The 19435-nt window shown below is 36.7% G+C and overlaps 1 protein-coding gene across 1 annotated transcript in view; it reads right to left on the bottom strand.

Moving 5' to 3' along the window:
* Positions 1-282: 282 nt before the first annotated feature.
* polr3b (polymerase (RNA) III (DNA directed) polypeptide B) overlaps positions 283-19435 on the bottom strand; it is a 34636-nt gene continuing 15483 nt past the window's right edge. Inside the window, exons 17-28 of the mRNA XM_041255025.1 lie at positions 17157-17231; positions 16911-17009; positions 16697-16824; positions 13301-13510; positions 12674-12832; positions 12160-12277; positions 11902-12044; positions 3837-3940; positions 3103-3269; positions 2564-2677; positions 2260-2433; positions 283-1579 (exon numbers count right to left, since the gene is read on the bottom strand). Of these exons, the coding sequence (XP_041110959.1) occupies positions 1450-1579; positions 2260-2433; positions 2564-2677; positions 3103-3269; positions 3837-3940; positions 11902-12044; positions 12160-12277; positions 12674-12832; positions 13301-13510; positions 16697-16824; positions 16911-17009; positions 17157-17231 (1621 nt within the window). The 3' untranslated portion in view covers positions 283-1449. The remainder of the gene's footprint in view (positions 1580-2259; positions 2434-2563; positions 2678-3102; positions 3270-3836; positions 3941-11901; positions 12045-12159; positions 12278-12673; positions 12833-13300; positions 13511-16696; positions 16825-16910; positions 17010-17156; positions 17232-19435) is intronic.

Consider the following 19435-nt stretch of genomic DNA (forward strand, 5'->3'; position numbering starts at 1 on the left):
ATTAATTTTAACAAATAATGTGACATTCTAAACTCGCAAGCCGTTTGAAAAGTGTAATGCTATAATTAACTAAGTATTGAAATGATTGTTGCGTTCCAACTGCTGTGTTCTGGTTTCATTGACGAAATATCGGTTTTCCATTGGTAGCACAAACTATGGATTCGTTAATCAACAATATTTGCCCCGCACTCCCCTTCTCTTTAAAGCCACTTTTAGTTAGACGATCAGTAGAATGAATAAAAAAATGAAGTATTAAAATAAAAGGACCAACACGGATGCGGGAGTGTGAGGAAACTTTATTAAAATTGGCTGTACTTTAATTTTTTTGTTTATACAAAACAAATAAGCAATACATTAACAAAAACATAAGGAACTCCCTATTCATACTGCTTGTCACAGAAACCATCTATTACAGTGGTTTGTATTGTTCAGTCTCCATCGGTTCATTTATTACGTCTAAATGAACTACTGCAAATTGAAAAAAAAAAAAAAGCCCCTTTATAATAACGTAATTAAACAAAAATCTTGTTATGCACGGACATTCTTGTCTTTTAAATATGTAAAATATTTAAACAGTACAGTGTGAACTGTAAATATCATAATAACCTATCTAGTTGTGAGGCACATTGTATAATTTTGAACTTAACACAAATAGTCTTCATTGATCTTCCATTGTCTGGCATGGGGAGAAAGTTCACTTTTGAAATGGGTGGGATGGTCTCATATCTGCTTTATCTTCATTCCTTGTTGAGCTTTGCTGTATACAGTCTGTATAGTAAAGACAGCAAAGCTCAACAGTACTTTAAACAAATATAACTTGTATAATCAGCAGTATTGATTAAGTTTGAGGTATTGAATGCATCTCTGTTGCATAAACCAATTATTACACTCCAAATTACATCATCTGCTTTCTATAGTTTGTTACTAGCTGTCAGGCCGATTTAATAACTGACAGTTTTGCAGATTGTTGATAAGTGATGAGGCAGTGACTCAAGACATCTAAACTACTACTAAAGAATAAGCAAAGACATACCCTATTGTGGCTAAAGAAGATTCACTTTGTTGAACACAGAATGTCACCAGTCAGTCAATTGCACTTGGGTTAACAAGTGATTAAGTGCTTGGGTTTCAGAGAAGTTTCTCTAGTCATGCTTTTTTTTTTTTATTTATTTTTTTTTTTTTAATATAAACAACAAAAAAAAAGTTTGTGTGAAAGAAAACAAGGACATATTCCTCCTGTAGTTCCAGGTTCTAGGACTGAAGAAGTCCTCTTGAGAAGAAACGACCATCAATAAAACACATGGACTTGTAGGGCTCTGCAGTTTACAGAAGACTACATACATTACTTTCCAACTCTGCACAAACCCCCACCCCCCCCTTTTTCCGATCATCAGTTGGAGCGCTAGAAGTTTTCATTAGCAGCTGCTCGGTCCTGATTTACATGTTTTTTCATTCGTTGTATCTGGACAGTTTCAATCTGGGCACAATGTTCATAGACTGAAGTTCCTGGAATAGCAGTTTACATGCATAAGGGATGCGCAGTGAAGACACATGACAGGAAGACTTGCAGTAATGACACCTACCAAAGAAGGGAAAATATATTAGGTCTGCTTGCTATACTGCCTTACAAAATTCATGAACAAATTCCTTTACTTCAACTACACATTGCCACCATGATACACTAGTTAGTACATTTTTGGTGTCCTGGTACAAGATGAGCAATAACCATATACTTACAAGTCAGAGATAACCAAAACATTATTTTAAACAGCAAGAATTGATTTATAATCTTATTTTGGAAGGGCATATTTTTTAGTATGTTTTCTTGTGTGAGAGATGTCTAAAATAAAAAAGGTCTGAAAATATCTTCCATGGAAACTGGAAATAACAGAAATCTTAAAACACAATTCCATAAATCAATACTTTGTAAAAAGCAAACAACCTTGCAGCCTGACAGGAAAACTTAAAGTTGAACCCACTTTCAATTGAGAATGGACAGTAGCAAACTGAATGCTCTGCATTTTGTTGTCGGGAGCCATTTTAGATCAAAGTATGTATTTTATGGGGTTGTGCTTTGAGTGTGTTAGTAAATGGTTGTTTCCAGATCCAAGAGGAAGGGGAAAAAAAAAAAAAAACCACAACAAACCTCTACCCTGTTCATTAATAATCTCCCCTTTCTATAAATCTTGCTTACAACAATGACGAAAGATGACCCCAATCCCCTCTATTTTTTTTCTTTTATTGGACCTGGGCACCTACCATCCTGAATATCCCAGCAAACCACATTGTCCACACACATCCACCTCAAATGCATCACTGGAAATCATCAGCCTCTCCAGCAGCAGCATGCTGGCTCCATAACCAATGAGACAGTCCCTCTCCATTTCACCCAAACGCAAACCACCGTCTCGTGATCTGCCCTCCGTGGGTTGCCTGTATGGAACAACAGAACACAACAGGGTCATATTCCTCCTGTAGACCCCCTCCATTAAATTGGACCGTCCCTAAAGGACTTGGTATTCGTCTCTGGCAAGAACAGCATAACTCCCCTCGTAAATCGTACCTGGTGAGGACTGCTCTGGGTCCTCGAGCTCTGGCATGCATCTTGTCTAGCACCATGTGTTTCAGCTTTTGGTAGTAAACAGGGCCAAAGTAGATGTATGCTTCCAATGGTTCTCTTAAATAAATGGTTAAAAGGGATGATTAGATTTGTATAAGTTTGTATTTGTTAATATCCATCTATAATAAATCAATAAAATAAATAGTGCACCAGTATTTGGTTTATTTAGATTGCTCACAGACTTTACCTGCATTCAGGTGTGTGCACCGATTGACACCTTACAGCAAATCAGACCTTGATGGAAATAACTCTTATAACCAAGGCTTTATCTTCTTACTTACTGGTATTAGTGTGAGCAACTTCACCAATGCCCCTTTTTCGCTGTAAAAAAGACCTTTAAAATTAAATAAAATAACTGCTGCTTACTGTTAATTAATCACTTCATGTGCTGAACGAATCAGGTATACACTATAATGCCCCTCTCAAAATGGAAAATCAAAAAAAAAAAGCTTAAAAAAAAAATTGTAGAATTCTCCTCTTACCCTGTAATACCAGATGTCACATAGTCTTTTCCCAAATAGTTGTAGCCATAGCGAACAAGATCCTCACAAACATCCTTAACTTTACTGCCACCAAAGGCTGTTCCATAATGAAATCTGCCATCCAAAACACCAGCCTTGCCAGCCAGCAATTCAATCAGTTTTCCAACCTAAAATAAATAAATAAATTTATTATATATATATATATATATATATATATATATATATATATATATATATATATATATATATATATATATATATATATATAAACAGTGACTTGTTAAATATGTAGGTTGCTGTATTTAGAAGCTCTTTTTCAACCCTAAGCATTGAGCACTGTAGTGTACCAAGGCTCACTTATCGTTCAAAATTATTAATTCCCCCTGAATCGAAGCACCAGGCTACTAGAGTTTCTGTGCTTAAGAGTAATTGTGTAGTTAATGGCTCTAGTCTATTGCACAAAGACTGCATAAAGTTGACTGCTTGAGGAGCTACAAGACATTTCTGTACACACCGCTAGCACAATCACTGCATCTTAAATCCAGCTTAGAGAAAGGGATTTTAAATGGTCTATGATTTCCTGCTGCAGCTTCAACACATTTTTACTTACCCTAAAAAATATTGTTTGGAAAAAAAAAAAAAAAAAAAAAAAGCAAATTTATTCACACTAACGCAGGAGGAAATATCTGGCCATCTAGCTGCTAAAGGATTTTACAATTTTACTAAATGCTCACCGTCATGCGGGATGGGAAACCATGAGGATTCATAATGATATCAGGGCAGATTCCAGTGTCGCAGAATGGCATATCTTCCTGAGGGACAATCAAACCACAGACCCCTGTGGAAAAATCAAGTTTGCTGATCAGTATTATAAAAAGCACTTAACCGACACCAGCGGCTCAATGGTAAGAAAAGAACTGGTTAGTGTGCAACTGTCTAAGAGTTTGCTCTGCTGTAATCAAAACCTAATTTACAAAGAAACATACCTGCTCTAAAACTACACTCGCTTAATGTGAAGATACAAATATTAATTTGTGTACAGACCTTTGATTTGTTAAAAAGGTTTGCAGACTACATCACTAAAACAAGATTTTACATATACAAGCCCATTACTGTGGAAGGATATATAGATGCAATGCGTGAAACTTGTTTCTATTAAAATATTTGATTTGAACTGTTCATCACGTTAAACAAATTGACGCCGTTCTAAAACTATATTGCACTTTCGCTTTGCGAAAAGTAACCTGACAGGGTCACCTGGTTTTTCAACAAAGAAACAGCAGCAGATAAAGGTTTCTCCTACAGTAGCGTTGCAGATTGTAATATACAGTTATAATACAGGGTAGAAGTAGGCACAAAAAACACCCGACTGACTAAATTCCATTTCTATATTTTCTCAAAAACAAGTTATAAATTGGGCACCAATAGACATTTTTATATGATATTTATCGATACTTTCCATACCACGGTATCGTGGGATTTTAAAATAATTCTCGTATGCTCGCAGACATACTTTTTATTGCTAAATACAAATGCAGTATAATCAAGTTTGTTTCATATTTGGAGTTAAAGTAAACCCTATACATACTAATCATGGTCAGTCTCATAGGCAAAGAAACACCACAAACTAAATTATTTTACTATTTTATTCCATTGATTGTTATTTAGCTACAAAATGCTACTTGCATTCTGGGTTAAGTTTGGCACTATTGGCCATCCGTCAGGTGTTGCTGGCGTTGTGCTGACTTTAGCATTAATTTGAGATGTGCACATGTGTCAGCATTTCATTCAATTCTGTCTGATTAGGTTACGCTATTATTACTTTATTCATCACCGTGGTTTAATGTGAACTTTTGATATTGTAAAGCAGATGTGCTTTTTAGACATCAAAACAAACATTTGTCATGGCACTGTACTTAATACTTTTACGAGGTGTCGTGAGGCAGCATATTGTAGAGCAGCTTAAGATCAATTACTTCCAGAATGGCAAGAACATGAACAACCCTGAAGTCTGTACGCAGCGAAGTATGGAAATGTTATATTATGAAGCAAAGCATCACTAAGTTAAAGTAATTGCTGTTCAAAGAGTAACTAGCTGGTTTCCAAAAAAAATATAACGTTACACGTCCCCATGTGTTGCTACAATTGTTTAAATAATGTACCTGCAATTTCTGTTTTTATTGTTAATATCCTGACATTTTTACACTTTAAAGTCTGTTTCAAAGCTTTTTCCAAAATGTCTGCTTAGTGCACCAATAGTGTAAGGATTATTGCGCACAGTGTCAAACAGGTAACACAGCAATAACGATCCATGATGTGGTACAGAACAGAAAAGACAGCACTTGTGTTTCTTTAAATTAAACATGCAGTGATTTAGAGGTGTCAAACCTCAGTACACTAGAGCGGACAATTTGAAAAGAGCTTTGAAACAGACTTGAAAGTTATAAGTGTAAAAAGATGTCAGGATGTTAGCAATGAAAAGAAATTACAGGTACATTAAACAGTAGCAACACGTGGACGTGTAACACTTTTTCAGAACCCTGCTTACTCTTTGACGTCTGTTAATGTTCACACACTTAAAGGCAATGCACACTAGACTATTAAACAAAACAACTTTAAAAGTAACAGTAAAGGTGCAAAGTACAAAACTAAATTCTAATGCCTTTGTTTGCAGTAACAGAAGCAAACAGTCAAGTGTTTGTGTAAAGGTTTGCTGAAGTAGCCCTGTGTTAAACTCAAACCAGAATACACAAATTGCAAGTACAGATAGATGAGCAGAATTGATTTGTGAAGAGAAACTTTAAAGCAACATTTTTCAAATCTCTGTACACCTATACACGTTCCAAGACAGTCTAATTTATTTATCTTTAACAGATTAAACTTATTGTCTGATGTAAATACCCATCTTAAGTACATGCAAATATATAGCAAAGAGTGTGCATTCATATGAAGTCAGGTTTTTAATTGGGTATTTGTGAAAATGGGTATCATGAGCAGCTCTGCCATCTGTCCAGAGTGTGGGTTCATTTGATCTGTTTACCAGTACTTAAATTATAGCTAGATAGAGGCCAGGCTTAGCTGCATGGTTCAACAGACCATAATGGGGAGAGGGGGTGGGGGGGGAACAAACAAAAAAACACTTTTAAAGTTAGATTTTAATATTATGCATAAAGACACAATCATTCTACATTTTTTACGAGGGAAAAAAAAAAAAAAAAAAAAAAAAAAAAAAAAAAACTCTAAACAAAACTTAGCTAAAAGCTTCTCGTCTTTATTTTATTAACAGCAACAAAAAAGGTTCCCATAGCAGTCAGCCACTGTGTTGTTTGTTTTGTGTGAAAGTAAATGATAAAAGAGCCATGAAATCGGCAGAGAAAAGCAGAACAGAGAGAACCCTGAGCTCTCCATCACAGCCGGCTCTCCCCTCTGCTGACTTGGGGGAACAATGGAATCCACACATCTAACACAGCTGTACATTCGATTAGATAGAGGGGAAACTAGTGACACAAGCAAATAATTAACTTATTCTGGTCTGCCGAGTGTGCTTATGAGACAAGTCATAGCTGAGAGAATTTAATAAAATTCACACAAAAAAAACTGTCAAATTAACTTAGTGACAAACATGCAGCTTTATGTCTCAAGTTTCCTTGCATGTTGGACGATAGGCACAGACAGAGCACTGAAAATGGTAATGGAGTTTCTTACTTTATTTTTTAGTGGTTCTTGCCACTAAAAACGGCTAAGGCCATTACAGCTTAAATTTGATCATACATAAACTCATTCATTCATGCTGTAATTATGACAGGATAAAACTAATTATATCAAATGTAAAAACATTTTTACACCGAAGGCACTAGCCAAAAAGTTTGTCATGATAATATCACAAACATTAGCCTACTTATTTTAGTTAATGATAATTAAATCACCACATATATATATCTTTCATAAGTAGTTTTAAGAACTATTTCACCAATTTGTTTAGGGCACCACCTAGTTGCTGAATAGATGCCATCATCTAAAATGTGTGATGGTCACGTGGGTAGTCTAGCTAACTGATGTTTAGGCTTCCAGAAGGTGTTGATATAAGGTTGCATAAAACATAGAACCGTTTTTCTGGACTTTGACCAATAACCTTTCCACAGGGTTATAACCAAATAGAAACAAAAAAAAAAAAAAAAAAAAAAAAACACACAACAACATTACACTGGGAATCCTTATCCATAACTACTAAAACTCAGTACTACATTTAAAATATACTAAAATAAACATCATAAACTCCGACAAACATTTTAACTAGAAGTCTTCCTCATGAAGACATTGCGAAAGACTCCCAGTCAAAAGTCAGTAATTTAATTAAGTTTATTTTAGTATTAATAAACTGAGACACTTTGTTTTACTGAGAGACATTAGCCCACTTAAGACATAAAATGTGGGCAACATTTACTTCCATAAAATGACAATATATTTTTACAGTGCACATTCTCGTGCTGAATCAATGAAAAATACAGTATTCCTCATTTGATGTTATTAATTGTGCTTGTTAGTTTATTTACTCATTAATAAGAAAAACATCTAGTTTCCTAGGGATTCCAAATTTTAAAAGGTTGCTATAAAACTTTCTATATTTCTTTCAAATGTAGATTTACAGTAAACTCTGCAGTCAATACCAGGATCCCAGTGTAATCAAATCTGTTTTCAGAGGTGTCACAGGAGCACAGTCCTGTGTATAGCGCACATTGTAAGATTTGTCTGGTGCCAAATGCTCAGGAACAAGAGCATCGTAATCCTCAGTTAAAATCCAATTTTTACCCTAAATATTTCTTAAACTTAAGAGTCACTATGAGATTACAAGTTTTCTATTCAATCCCTCAGGGCGACAATACTTTATTACAATAAATTCTTTTCAAAGTTTGGATGTTCCCAGAGTGTTTAGCACTGGACAAATTGATATCCTGCACGTATGGTAAAGCGAGGGTGCGGTTCTCTTTTTTTGTTTAAACCATGTGCTGCTTAAATACACCATTTATAAACTACACACAATTACACCACTAATCTATGTATGTGTATCAAAATGTGCTTGCCTATCCACTATACATTTCTCTCATGGATTTTCTTTTTTTCCCAGAACAAAATTCAAAAAGTGCCAACGTTTAGCTAAATTCGTGACTAATTCATGGAGCCAGGAAGCTTTCTGATTAAAACACTTTTAGGAGGGACTGAAAGACAACAGGGGTTGTACACCACTTTCCCATGGGCTGTAGAATACTAGGATGTATTAAATAGTCTGGAGCACACAAAAGAACTGATTAATTGAAAAACAGCCTTAGAATGTTTGTGAGTGGGGCTATTATAAAATAATCAGCAGAAGAACTTGACTAAACACATAATCCATAAGTGCTTCTAAGAAGGCATGGTTTTATGGTTGCATAAAAATGCTAACCAGCCTACATTTAAATATGTATTCAGGGTCAATGGTTCAAGTTTGAGTTTTTATACCTTCCCAGTCAGCTTCTACTCACACTGGGATTAAACTATTACTTTCAAAGGCACTGGTCTGTGGTAAGCCTGCAACCTTAAACACATGCACAGTAAAACAATACATTGACTATGTACACAGTATGTGGAATTGCACCTCTGAGCCAAACTATTTGTAAGGAAAAAGTACATTCATTTATAATGAAACCAAAAAAGCTTCATGGTCACAAGGCTTTCTGTATATAAACGAATACTACTCCAATAGCATATGGGCATTTCCATGCTAATGGAAACTTTACACATGTGTAAATGTTTGTGTAAATTGACAAGTGGCAGCTTGATTTCTTTGAGATTAAATATTAAATTTAGATAAAAACACACACTGGCGATAGTGTATATAACTGTCTGAAAAAAAATGTTGAAGAAATTATCTGGACATGGAAGTGTATACTGTCCCTCTCAAGCATGACTTATAGGGCATTTATAAACAACACTGTCACATTTACGTCTAATTCAATTGATTATTCTAGTCCACAAAACTTTAAATATTATCTTGTGTGTTTTTACCACTGTAGCAAGGAAATTCTGTATTTCTAGATCAGTTTTTAAAAAAAGCACTACGTTCACATCAGTGTCTGTCCACACTGTTACGAACGTGAAGGTTATTATTTCAGTTCTTTAGGAATGAATAATACTCAAAGTTATCTTCTTTGGGAGCTGACTTATACTTGTACTTTTATTAAAACATGTTTTTTGGGGATGCAGGATTTGTTAATCACGAATAAAAGATTTTTAATCTTGCGCCGTGAAGTCTGTCCACTCATTTCTGCGTTCGTAACAAGGAAGTTGGTTTTAGCAAATCCAAAACAGCACCATTCATTATCCAGGACTTTGACCCCATGCCCTTTGACTTCTGACAGAGTCAAAATTTTGCATCAGTGTTATTATTGTTATTGTCCTGTTGGTGTCGGTCCTTCATGTTGCGAACATAATTGTGGTTAGGAACTATTACTTACTTGCTGAAGTGTATAAATATCACTGTAGCAGGGAGAGATCTGTGCTGACTCTGCTGGCGTGTTCACGGGCTGCAGGAAGAGGGCAGTAGTCGCCCAACAACCGCCTGTGAGTCATGGCAGTGATACGGGGAGGTGGGAAAGTGGGTGTGTGGACTTTCCCCCTCTCTGAATGGCCGAGAGGCGAGTCTTGGGTGATTGTTGGTCCTATAAAATAATGCTCTGCTGTTTCCTCAGGTCTGCCCTTATAGACTCGCTGAGAGTGCGGAAACGCTGGTCGCGGACCAAGAACCAGCCGGGAGAGAAAAAGACGCGAAAGTGTCACAGTGAGACAGTGAGAGCGGTGAACCCTTGGGCAGACCCCTTAAAAATATAACAGAGCAGGCTAGGTAGCCAGCTGCGTAGGACGGAGATCCGGGTCGCACAGGTAGCGGCGACCGGGATATTGCCGCAGAGTGCAGCACCTTTTATTTGTAGTTTTGTTATTGTGTCCCTTGTTATTTTTGCCTTCTGTTTTCATAGTTATTTCTTTGAGCACCTGCAAGGCACCGGTATTGTGTACCATCGCTTGGTATGCCCGTGGTTCTGTTTACCATCGTTGGTAAATCAGACCACGGACCCACAGCGCCATCTGCGGTATAAACTGAAAAACAGCACCCCGAAAATAAAACTGGGCACCTGTGCGGTGTTGCCAAATCCACCTGTCTGTCTCCTGTGTCAGTGAATTACCCACCACCCTTCCACAATTACTTACTTGAAGTGTATAATTATTTTGTAGTTTACATCTCTCTTTCTTGATATTTACAGCAAACTTGACCAAGATTGATGAAGCGTGTGTTTCAATAGATCTTGCAAAAAAAGTCATGTGGACGGAAGCGTATGCCCTTCCATGTAACCATGGTAGTAATAACAATAATCTATCACTCAGACAGAAAGCGGTTCTCCACCCACAGTAGCTCTAAAAACGAAACTGCAAGCTAAAAACTGATTAACTTTCTTTTTGTAAATGGACAAATAAAACTACACCATAAATTAACGTTTAGTCAATCTGTGTGTATTTGCTTGTCAGGAATTGGGGAATGGAATCTGTATTTATACCTGTATTTTTTTTTTTTTTTTTTTTGAGTGTGGTGTATCACTTTGGGTAGCAGGGTGCACACTGCTGGTAAAGTTAACTTGAATCTTAAGTATTCTTTGCTAATGAAAAGGGTGGAGTTTAAAGACTGTTAACAATTTGTTATAAACATGGTGCTTACCATTGGGATTGAGGAGCGCAGATAATGCTTGTTCTCTGTGGCAGGCTGTTGTCTGTATGGAAAGGGTAGTTTGCCAGAGACTCATGCTTGATGTGTGCGGTTCTTTCTGGGCAGCGTTTACCTTTTCCCCCATACAGGGGACGTTTAATTGTTTAACCCTATTTGAATAATGGTAAATTTAATAAGGGATTATATTGAAATGAATGTGAAGTAAAGCATTCTTGGAGTAAATAATAATAATCTGGATTCATGTATTTTATTATGGGTATTTGCCCAGTAATGTTTTTGCTGGGGGAGGGACCAACCTGAGAAGATATAAAAGAGGTCAGTATGAGGCGCTCTGGGTGGGCTAGAGGTTTGTACCTGACGTCTGTGGTTGCCTAGGTATAGAAGGATTGTGTTATCTGCCAATATTTTATTTTTTTTAAATCCAGAATCAGTGTAAATAGTTATTTGTTGAAAAAACAAGCTTACTTTTGTTCACAAATAAAAAGTATTCGTTTCTTTTAACTGAATTTCTGGTTGTGTATCCTCCCTGTTTAACATCAGCCACTCGGCACACCGTCACAAAGTTGCCTTGGATAAAGGCATCTGGTAACTGTGTGCAAGCAACACAACTTTTGATTAAAGCATCATAAGGAACACCTGGGACTCGATTGTAATTTTTTGGGTTCTTTTCATGCTTTGTGTCCGTCCTCATTTCGCAGTGTTACCATGCATGGAGTCTGAACTTCAAGTGCCTGCAACATTTGTTGCAACATGAAAAGATATCTTCCCTTTAATAATTCAATGTCACTGAGACTCTAGAGCATATGATGAGGGGGATGAACATCCCATGAACTTTACTTTTCAAACACGTCTTACATACGTGTACCCCGTTAGCGTGGAAATGTCCATATCGGAAACAAAAATTCATGGAATGGTTGATGTTTTTCAGCTGTTTGACATCTCACGTGAAATCATTTCATTTCTAGCAGATATCTGGCTTACGCTGCAGTCTCATACTAACTTGCACCTTCCGGTATTTGTTTAATCACAAAATTGCTTCACGTTACCTTTCTGGCCGTGACGACTGCTGAATTTATCACCAATTTCTGGCCGTCTGGTTTGCCTTAGCAAGATTTTAATCAAGAAGGCATCTTCTGCATTTGAGGAAATCATCACCTTTTCAATATAGGAGTCTGTTGATCCCTTGTATCTGGAAAAAGGCACAACAAAACAGAAGTTGTTAAATATTGCAACTCTCTGTAAAGATGGTCTGTTTTAAGTATGTTTAAAAAAAAGGTACCACATAAGGCCTTGATTTAACTTACGTGATGGGCACATCTCTGAACTGTGGCTGCTGGGGCTGGGCACTGCCCTCCAGAGGGGTCTGGGTAACAGTGGGCATAGACTTATTAACCAAGACCTGCTTATTCTCCACCTTCTCACCTGTGTGCAACAAGGAACATCCACTGACACTTTACTAGATGGGTGCACTTGTTAGAGAAACTAGGGGTTCTCTAGATATTTTAAATGAATGACAAACAACCTTTATATACCGCAGGTTATGTTTTTAGAGAAACAAGTGGTTCTCTGGATATATGTAAAAATGAATGTCAAACTGTCGGACAAACAGAGTACACACACATTATATAATGATACACCCACTAACCACCAAAATATGATAAACGAGGTCTATATAATGCATTCCCAGCAGGGGATAATAACTACAGTTAAATAAAAAAAAAAAAAACACCACACACTTAAATCAGAACAACCCCCTACCAGTATGTTACAATTAAAATTTATTATTTAAAAAAACAAAAAGAAAGTTTTGACACTTGCCTGGAGAGCAGATTCCATCTGCATCAAGGATCCCATGACGCCAGATTGGTTTTCGCGTAGCTGCATCCAACATTGGGCCCATTACCTTATCAAAGGTCTGGTTGGTATACCGTTTAAGAACACACTTGGCATTCCGGTATACAAGGCATCTTCCAAAACCTAGAATTAAAAATAGAAGCCTCTGCTCACAGTAATGAAATAAAATATGTTTTTAAAACGTTCTTTTGAGTTCTAAATCTCCAGTTGTTTGTGCTGCACCTTCAGTTTAGTTAACATACACATGCAGTACCACAGTTAACAATTTTGACCTTTACCTACATGATTATTTTTGTACAGATTGAAAGCCAAAGTAAATAATTCTCAGACCCATGCCCATTTAATTTGACTACTTGCAAAGGTAGCCAATGTCACTATGTTGTGCTTTTGTCATGTTAGCTCCTCTCCAATGGCTGCTAAGTTCATACTGCCAAACTCATTTATGTTTTGACCCAAGAGGTGAAACACTAATTCATTAAAACAACTGTGCTACCTACCTCCCCTACCCCTTCCCACTTCTCTTCACAATTATTAAGCTGATGGGACAGTGCCACAGACAAGTGTACCATCAAACAAAAACAAGAAATGTACCTCTATCCAAAGAGGCCTTATTCAGAACAAGTGCGTCTTCAATATCATAGCCGCTGTAGCTCATCACTGCCACAGTAGCATTCTGTCCTGCTGGAAGCTTCTCAAAATCAATGAGTTCAATGGTTTTTGTCTTAACCATGGGTTTTTGTGGATAGGCTAATAGGTACATGAGGGTGTCAATTCGGTTTCTCTGGTTGTAGGCGATTGTGCCTGTGGAGGAAGAAAAAAAAAAAAACCCAGTGACATGTAAAATGTTATCAAAATTTAGGCAAGCTGGATTCTGTCAAAAGGTAGATTTTACAGTATTTAAACAAACAAGTGTGCTTTCTTTTATACCAACATATTTTCCAAAAAGCACCTTTCTAGATGCCACTAAAAGCAGCAGTAAATGTATATTAGGGATTAACTGTTGTTTTTAAACTCTTCAATGCCTCTCCTTCCATATCAGTAAGAACCCTAGGGGGGAGTCACAAAGGAAACAGACGTACTCCAATTTGGGATCGAACGTTAACCAGTGTTGTTCTAGAGACAAAGAAATGGTAATAAGACAAAAAAAAAGTGTCCCACATTGTTCCTTCATTTGTTAAATCATGAGCAGAAAGTGGCAAAACTTTGTCTGCAGTTGCCAATGGTCCCTTAAGGGAATTATCACTTATGGACAGCACCAAATATTTCACTTAATCTTAATTAATTTCCCCAAAAAATTTTGAACAGATAATTTGAGAAAACAGAATGCATATTTAAAACTTAATACTTCAGGATATATTTATTTTATTGCAATGTTTCCTAAAAAGTGAGAATTTGCACACTTTCCTCAAAAGGCTGCCCCACCGCCCTGTCTCATGAGGATATGACATTTGTCCGCTGTTCTCAAATGACAAGCAGTTTACAAAAATACTGCCTCATTAATGGCCACACAGCATGATTTGCACATGTATAGTACGCCAACACAAAAACAGGCAATGGAAATCGGGACAAATATAGTCCCAGTCTCTCTTAAAGTTTGTAGGAATGGGGGCGATACCCTCTTGTAATGTCAAGGGATGATTTTGGGAGTTTCGTTTCCAGGGAACTCGCTGTGCAAGCTCAGGAGTATAGCAGCTGAATACACTGACCTCTGAAAACAGACAATGAATTGCTAATGACACTCAAAAAAAGAAACACAAAAAGGCCTTTGCATACAAACCTACAAATGAACCCAGCACAGTTATTGGGCTGAAGCTTAGTCTGTACAAACTGATCCTGCTTTTGCTCTGTGTGTGTGGCAACAAACTTAGCACCATGAATATGGTAAATACTGATTTAAAGACTTAGTACAAAAAAGGAGCATTGTTCAAGACATTGGTCTTCAAAACAGATTATTACAATCAGTTTCCATTTACAGGTCAGCCCACTTTATACCACCAGGTAAGAGCCACAGGCAAAAAATTTTGAGGAACAGTTTATACTTAAATACACTCATTTAGTTTCAAGTCACCCAAACAATTCCACAAAAACAAAAAAAGCGTACTTTTGTTGCTGTACTGTTATTTGAACTTTACTGCTTGTGGCACGACTGCTGTTTACAAAACTGATACTTTAGTTTAAGCCAGCCTTCATTTGTGCAAAACATGCAAGTAAACAAACCTCCTGCCATACTTTTTTTTATCATTTACTGTAGTTTATAAAAAGTCACTTGACTGTGTCAAGCCTTTTTCAGGTTAAACAAATGAACCTGTTCCATCAAGGCAAATGAGGGAAACTATAATGCTTATTTTTACGTTTACTTGGCTTGGGAAGATGGTGGGTGGTGGAGAGCGAGATGGTGATATAATGGGTACAAATAGCACTGTTTTTATATTGGTGACATTTGTTCAGAGAGAATAGCTGGTGGTATGCGAGAGTGCCATTATAAAAGGGGGGCGGTATAACTCAGAACAACTGTACATGCATTTATTATTTCCAATTTTAAAACAATATAGATGTGTAGTTTTTCCTGAGTGTTTCTGTTCCTTTGTATAGTCTGCAGACTTCTGTCAATATTTTGATAGGTAAATTAGAAAATGATTGAGTGCGAACAGCCAATCAGCTTCCAGATCTAGCGTGCTTCTATTTTGCATAGATGCTCGCTGGAACGTTTAAGTGCTTAACTGTGAATTAAATTTGAAATCAATCCGTCCATGAATACCGGCTTTTTCCCCTAACATTCTAATCTACAACTAATCTGATAACACAAAAAGCTACTTAAACATACTTTGACGGTGGTCTAGAGACAAGCAAAATCATGTCTGTGACAGGACACCTTAAGGAAGGCTCAATTCGCAGCTACTGGACAGGAAATCAACAGGAAAGACATGACTGGTCCACAATTATGTCATCAGCTGGATCCAAACAACCTCCCTCAAAATCAGCCAGTCAAACAGCCAACCCTGTTTCAGTTCTTTCCGTACCAGCCAATCCACTGCCTGCCAGCTTGAATGACGCCCCCCAATGTCAAGTTGAGTCTAACGCAATACTACAGACTATTCAACAATTGCACATGACCAGATAAATTTTACTAAGAGTAAGACTGCAATAAATAAATAAATAAATGTTAGCCAAAATTTTTTTTTAATAATAGCAATAAATAAATGCTCTACATGTATGTCATTTTTATATTTTAAATTATGTTAGGGACTACTTTCCTCAGCGGAAAGTTACCCGGTGAAATATCAGAAGTTCAAGGTAAATACAGATTTTAAAGTATTTTTAAAAAAAGAGAAAACAAAAAGAATAAAATAGTTTAATAGCAATAAAGCCCTCTCGATGCTGGCTCTACCATGTGGTTGATGACCTTGACTTTCGTTAGCGCCCTCTTCTGTGGCTCGGGACGCGTAACTCCAGTCATGGTCATCTACCACACGGTAGAGCCCGCATTGACGGGTTTGATCGCTTAATTAGATCAAGAAATGGTTTACAGCAAGTTCTCAGCAGCTACTTGTTTGTTGCTAAACTAATATTATTCAATAATCAGTACATCTGAATATAAAATTGTCCCACTGCTTCGTTATGACAAATAAGAAATCTTTATTTGTATTATACTTCTCATTTTAAGTCATGCTTTCATTTTATAAGGTCTTATTGGGGGACCTATAAAGATTATTCCTTTGTATCTTACAGTTTAAGATCAGCTTTTTAAAGCATACAAATGAATCTTACTGTACTTCAGTTACAGGACAAAATCAAACCAAGAGTGACACAGCTAAAAATCAGTGGAAGGCAAATTATGCCCTTAAAGATATTTTCTATAACTTCTTACTTCTATTGTAAAAAATGACTGGACTAATTACAGGGACTATCATTTCTAGAGACACAAAATATGCAGTAGCAAGCTGCAATTAATAGTATTTTAAAAAGGCATGCATTTAAGTATCTTACCCATAGCTTGTTTCCCCATAGCACACTGGTATGTGTTTCTTGGGGACTGGTTGTGATGAGGGTATGGAATAAGCCCAGCACAAACACCAAGCAGTGTGAATGGCTCGATCTCCAAGTGTGTCGTATATCTGAGAAAATAGGGAGGTCAATTAAAAATAAACAGAGTCAAATAGCTACACAATGTGAATAGGTAATCTTTATGTTAAATACTCACTTGGTAATCATGTGTTCATACAGTGCTATGCTGCAATCATTCTCTTCATTGACATCTAGGTATTCAACCAAGCTTTCATGAAGAAAATCTTCAAAATTCCTGCAGAAGGAAAAAACCAATACTGAGCGATGCGTTTTATACATTTGGAAGTTCTTATTAATAAAGAGTGCATGCCCATAGCAACACATTCTGCACCTCTATTACCATACCTTATTAAAATAGTTATAAAAGTATCTCTCATCTTACCTGTACCCCTGCGTGAGTTCTTCAATGTGTTTGTTTGTAACTGCAGGGTTTCCTTTCTTTACGATTATGTAAGGCCTGAAATACAAAACATGACGTTTTATGTGACAATAGTGTTACACATCATGTTTCTCAGCAGTTAACACATAAACCTCTAAAGCCTTGTACACAACGAGTCATGGAGCAGATGAGAAATTAATGACTTGTCTGATTTCCTGGCACTAAAGCAAATAGTGTGGTGGTGGGGACTCAATTAGGAGTCTCCAAGTGTTACGGAGCTTCACTGTCATAGAAAGTTTGGGGTAGGGGGTGTGGTTCATCAATGAAGAGGAGTGTTTTATAGCTGGAATGACTACGCTCTCCCAAATTCACTTTTTTTGCCACTTAAACAGTCCATCATTTAACTAGAATTTGATTTTATTATGCATGCGACAGGATAGCGTCAGCAAATCCATCAAATTTAATACCAGCCAAAATTTCCCGTTACACAACATTTTATTATTATGGTGTTTTCTGACAGAATAGTTTGGATATGTGAAGTATCATTTTAAAATTAAATACAACATTATAAAAGCAAGATACAGAACTTCAGGTCATTATGCGCCAGTGTTTGCCTGCTAGTGTAAACAAAAAGCCTCAGCCCTTTGATTTAATTTCAGTGCATTATTCTGCAAAAACTGTAGCAACTGTATCTGAAGCTCAAAGCACACATGTTGAATTATAACGATAAAGGAGACAGAAGATATCAAATGAGTTGAATACATTTTAATATGCTTATAAAACAAACATCCCCAATTACCCCCGCAGGTAAGAACTCCATGTCGGTCAATCATTATTGCATCTTGAAATTTAGTGGTCCAATTCTCTAACTGCAATCAGACCTAGCGGCCTACAGCAAAAGTATAAGGATACGAAATACTTGCAAATTCTGCTAAAGTGAAGAATCAAAAGATTGGCCAGTGTTAAATAAGTCTACTCCATATTTTGGGGGGTTCAGTCACAAAAATACCCATCATTAGGGAAAACTCCCTTATGCTACCTAGATTAATTACTTCAAAGCAACGCTATCCTCAGAGTGCGACATTTATTATCCTAACTCCTCCTATTATCTAGCACAACCACTATGGGACCCATTTTTTTTTTTTTTTATTTCCCAAAAAAACATCGCAGTTTAAAATTAAAGTTTAAAATAAATCAGTAAAATGGAGTTGAGGAATACCCCCAAATTTCTGACAAGAATCTGTGCAATACTACAGTGACAGCAGAACCCACCAGCTTTAAAAATCTGAAATCGGCATTCCAAGCACTCCATTAAACAGAAGTGCATGCGTGTGGGTGGGGGGAAATTCGCCCTATTATCATGGTGATCTTTAACTGCCTCTGGGATCCTGTATCCCAGCATGCTCCACCTACTATCCCCAAGAGGAAATAGAGACACAAAGGATGGTATGCAGGATGCAAACGTCAAGAGCTGGCGCTATTTGAAGAAGCTGCTCCCAGAGTGTGGAGAAAACAAACACAAGATACTTGCCTGCTGCAAGCTTTAAAAAAAAAAAAAAAAAGTTCTGCTAATCATTAAAGGCTAATGAGCATCTCTTAACCACTTAAGTATTGCACCTGAATAATACACTAAAGAGGAGCAAGACTGAGGCAACTTGCTATGGAAACCTATATCACTTATGAAACTCTGAGCAAGAATATGCAGCCTTCCTTAATGCCTAAATTACTGCTTATATCTAGCTCCTAATTTAGCATGATTTATACCAACACCACATTATGCCTCAATTCTTCTAGTATTGTAATATATCAGTGTGTTCCTGGTCAATTATATTTAAATTTTCACCATTCAGTTGTTAATGTCACATTAGTATAGGTATTCTATGGCCAGCTTAGCGTAATGACCTGCTATTTTGACCTGCAAAAAAATAAATAAAAATTAATATGGAAAACAATTATTTTGCCTTTATAAAACTTACCTTTTTCCCCACATATGTATGTACGTCTAAAAAAATAAATAAAATAAAAAATACTTGTGGTGTACAGTTTTTATTTGCCTCAGGAGGATCTTCATAAGGTCAAGATCATTCAGTATTATGTGCATGAAATGCCAGAGAAAAGATAACTATAAAAAAATTCAGGGCAGTGAACACATTTCTTCAGTTACTGTCATAGGCAAGCTGGCTAAAATACTAACACTCTGTTAGCTCCTCCTCCTCATCTTCTGTTACATTCTCATTTTTATGGAGTTGGCCACATGTGGATTTTCCAAATCCAAGTGCACA

This window comes from Polyodon spathula, chromosome 7, assembly GCF_017654505.1.
Source record: "Polyodon spathula isolate WHYD16114869_AA chromosome 7, ASM1765450v1, whole genome shotgun sequence".
Classification (NCBI taxonomy): domain Eukaryota; kingdom Metazoa; phylum Chordata; class Actinopteri; order Acipenseriformes; family Polyodontidae; genus Polyodon; species Polyodon spathula.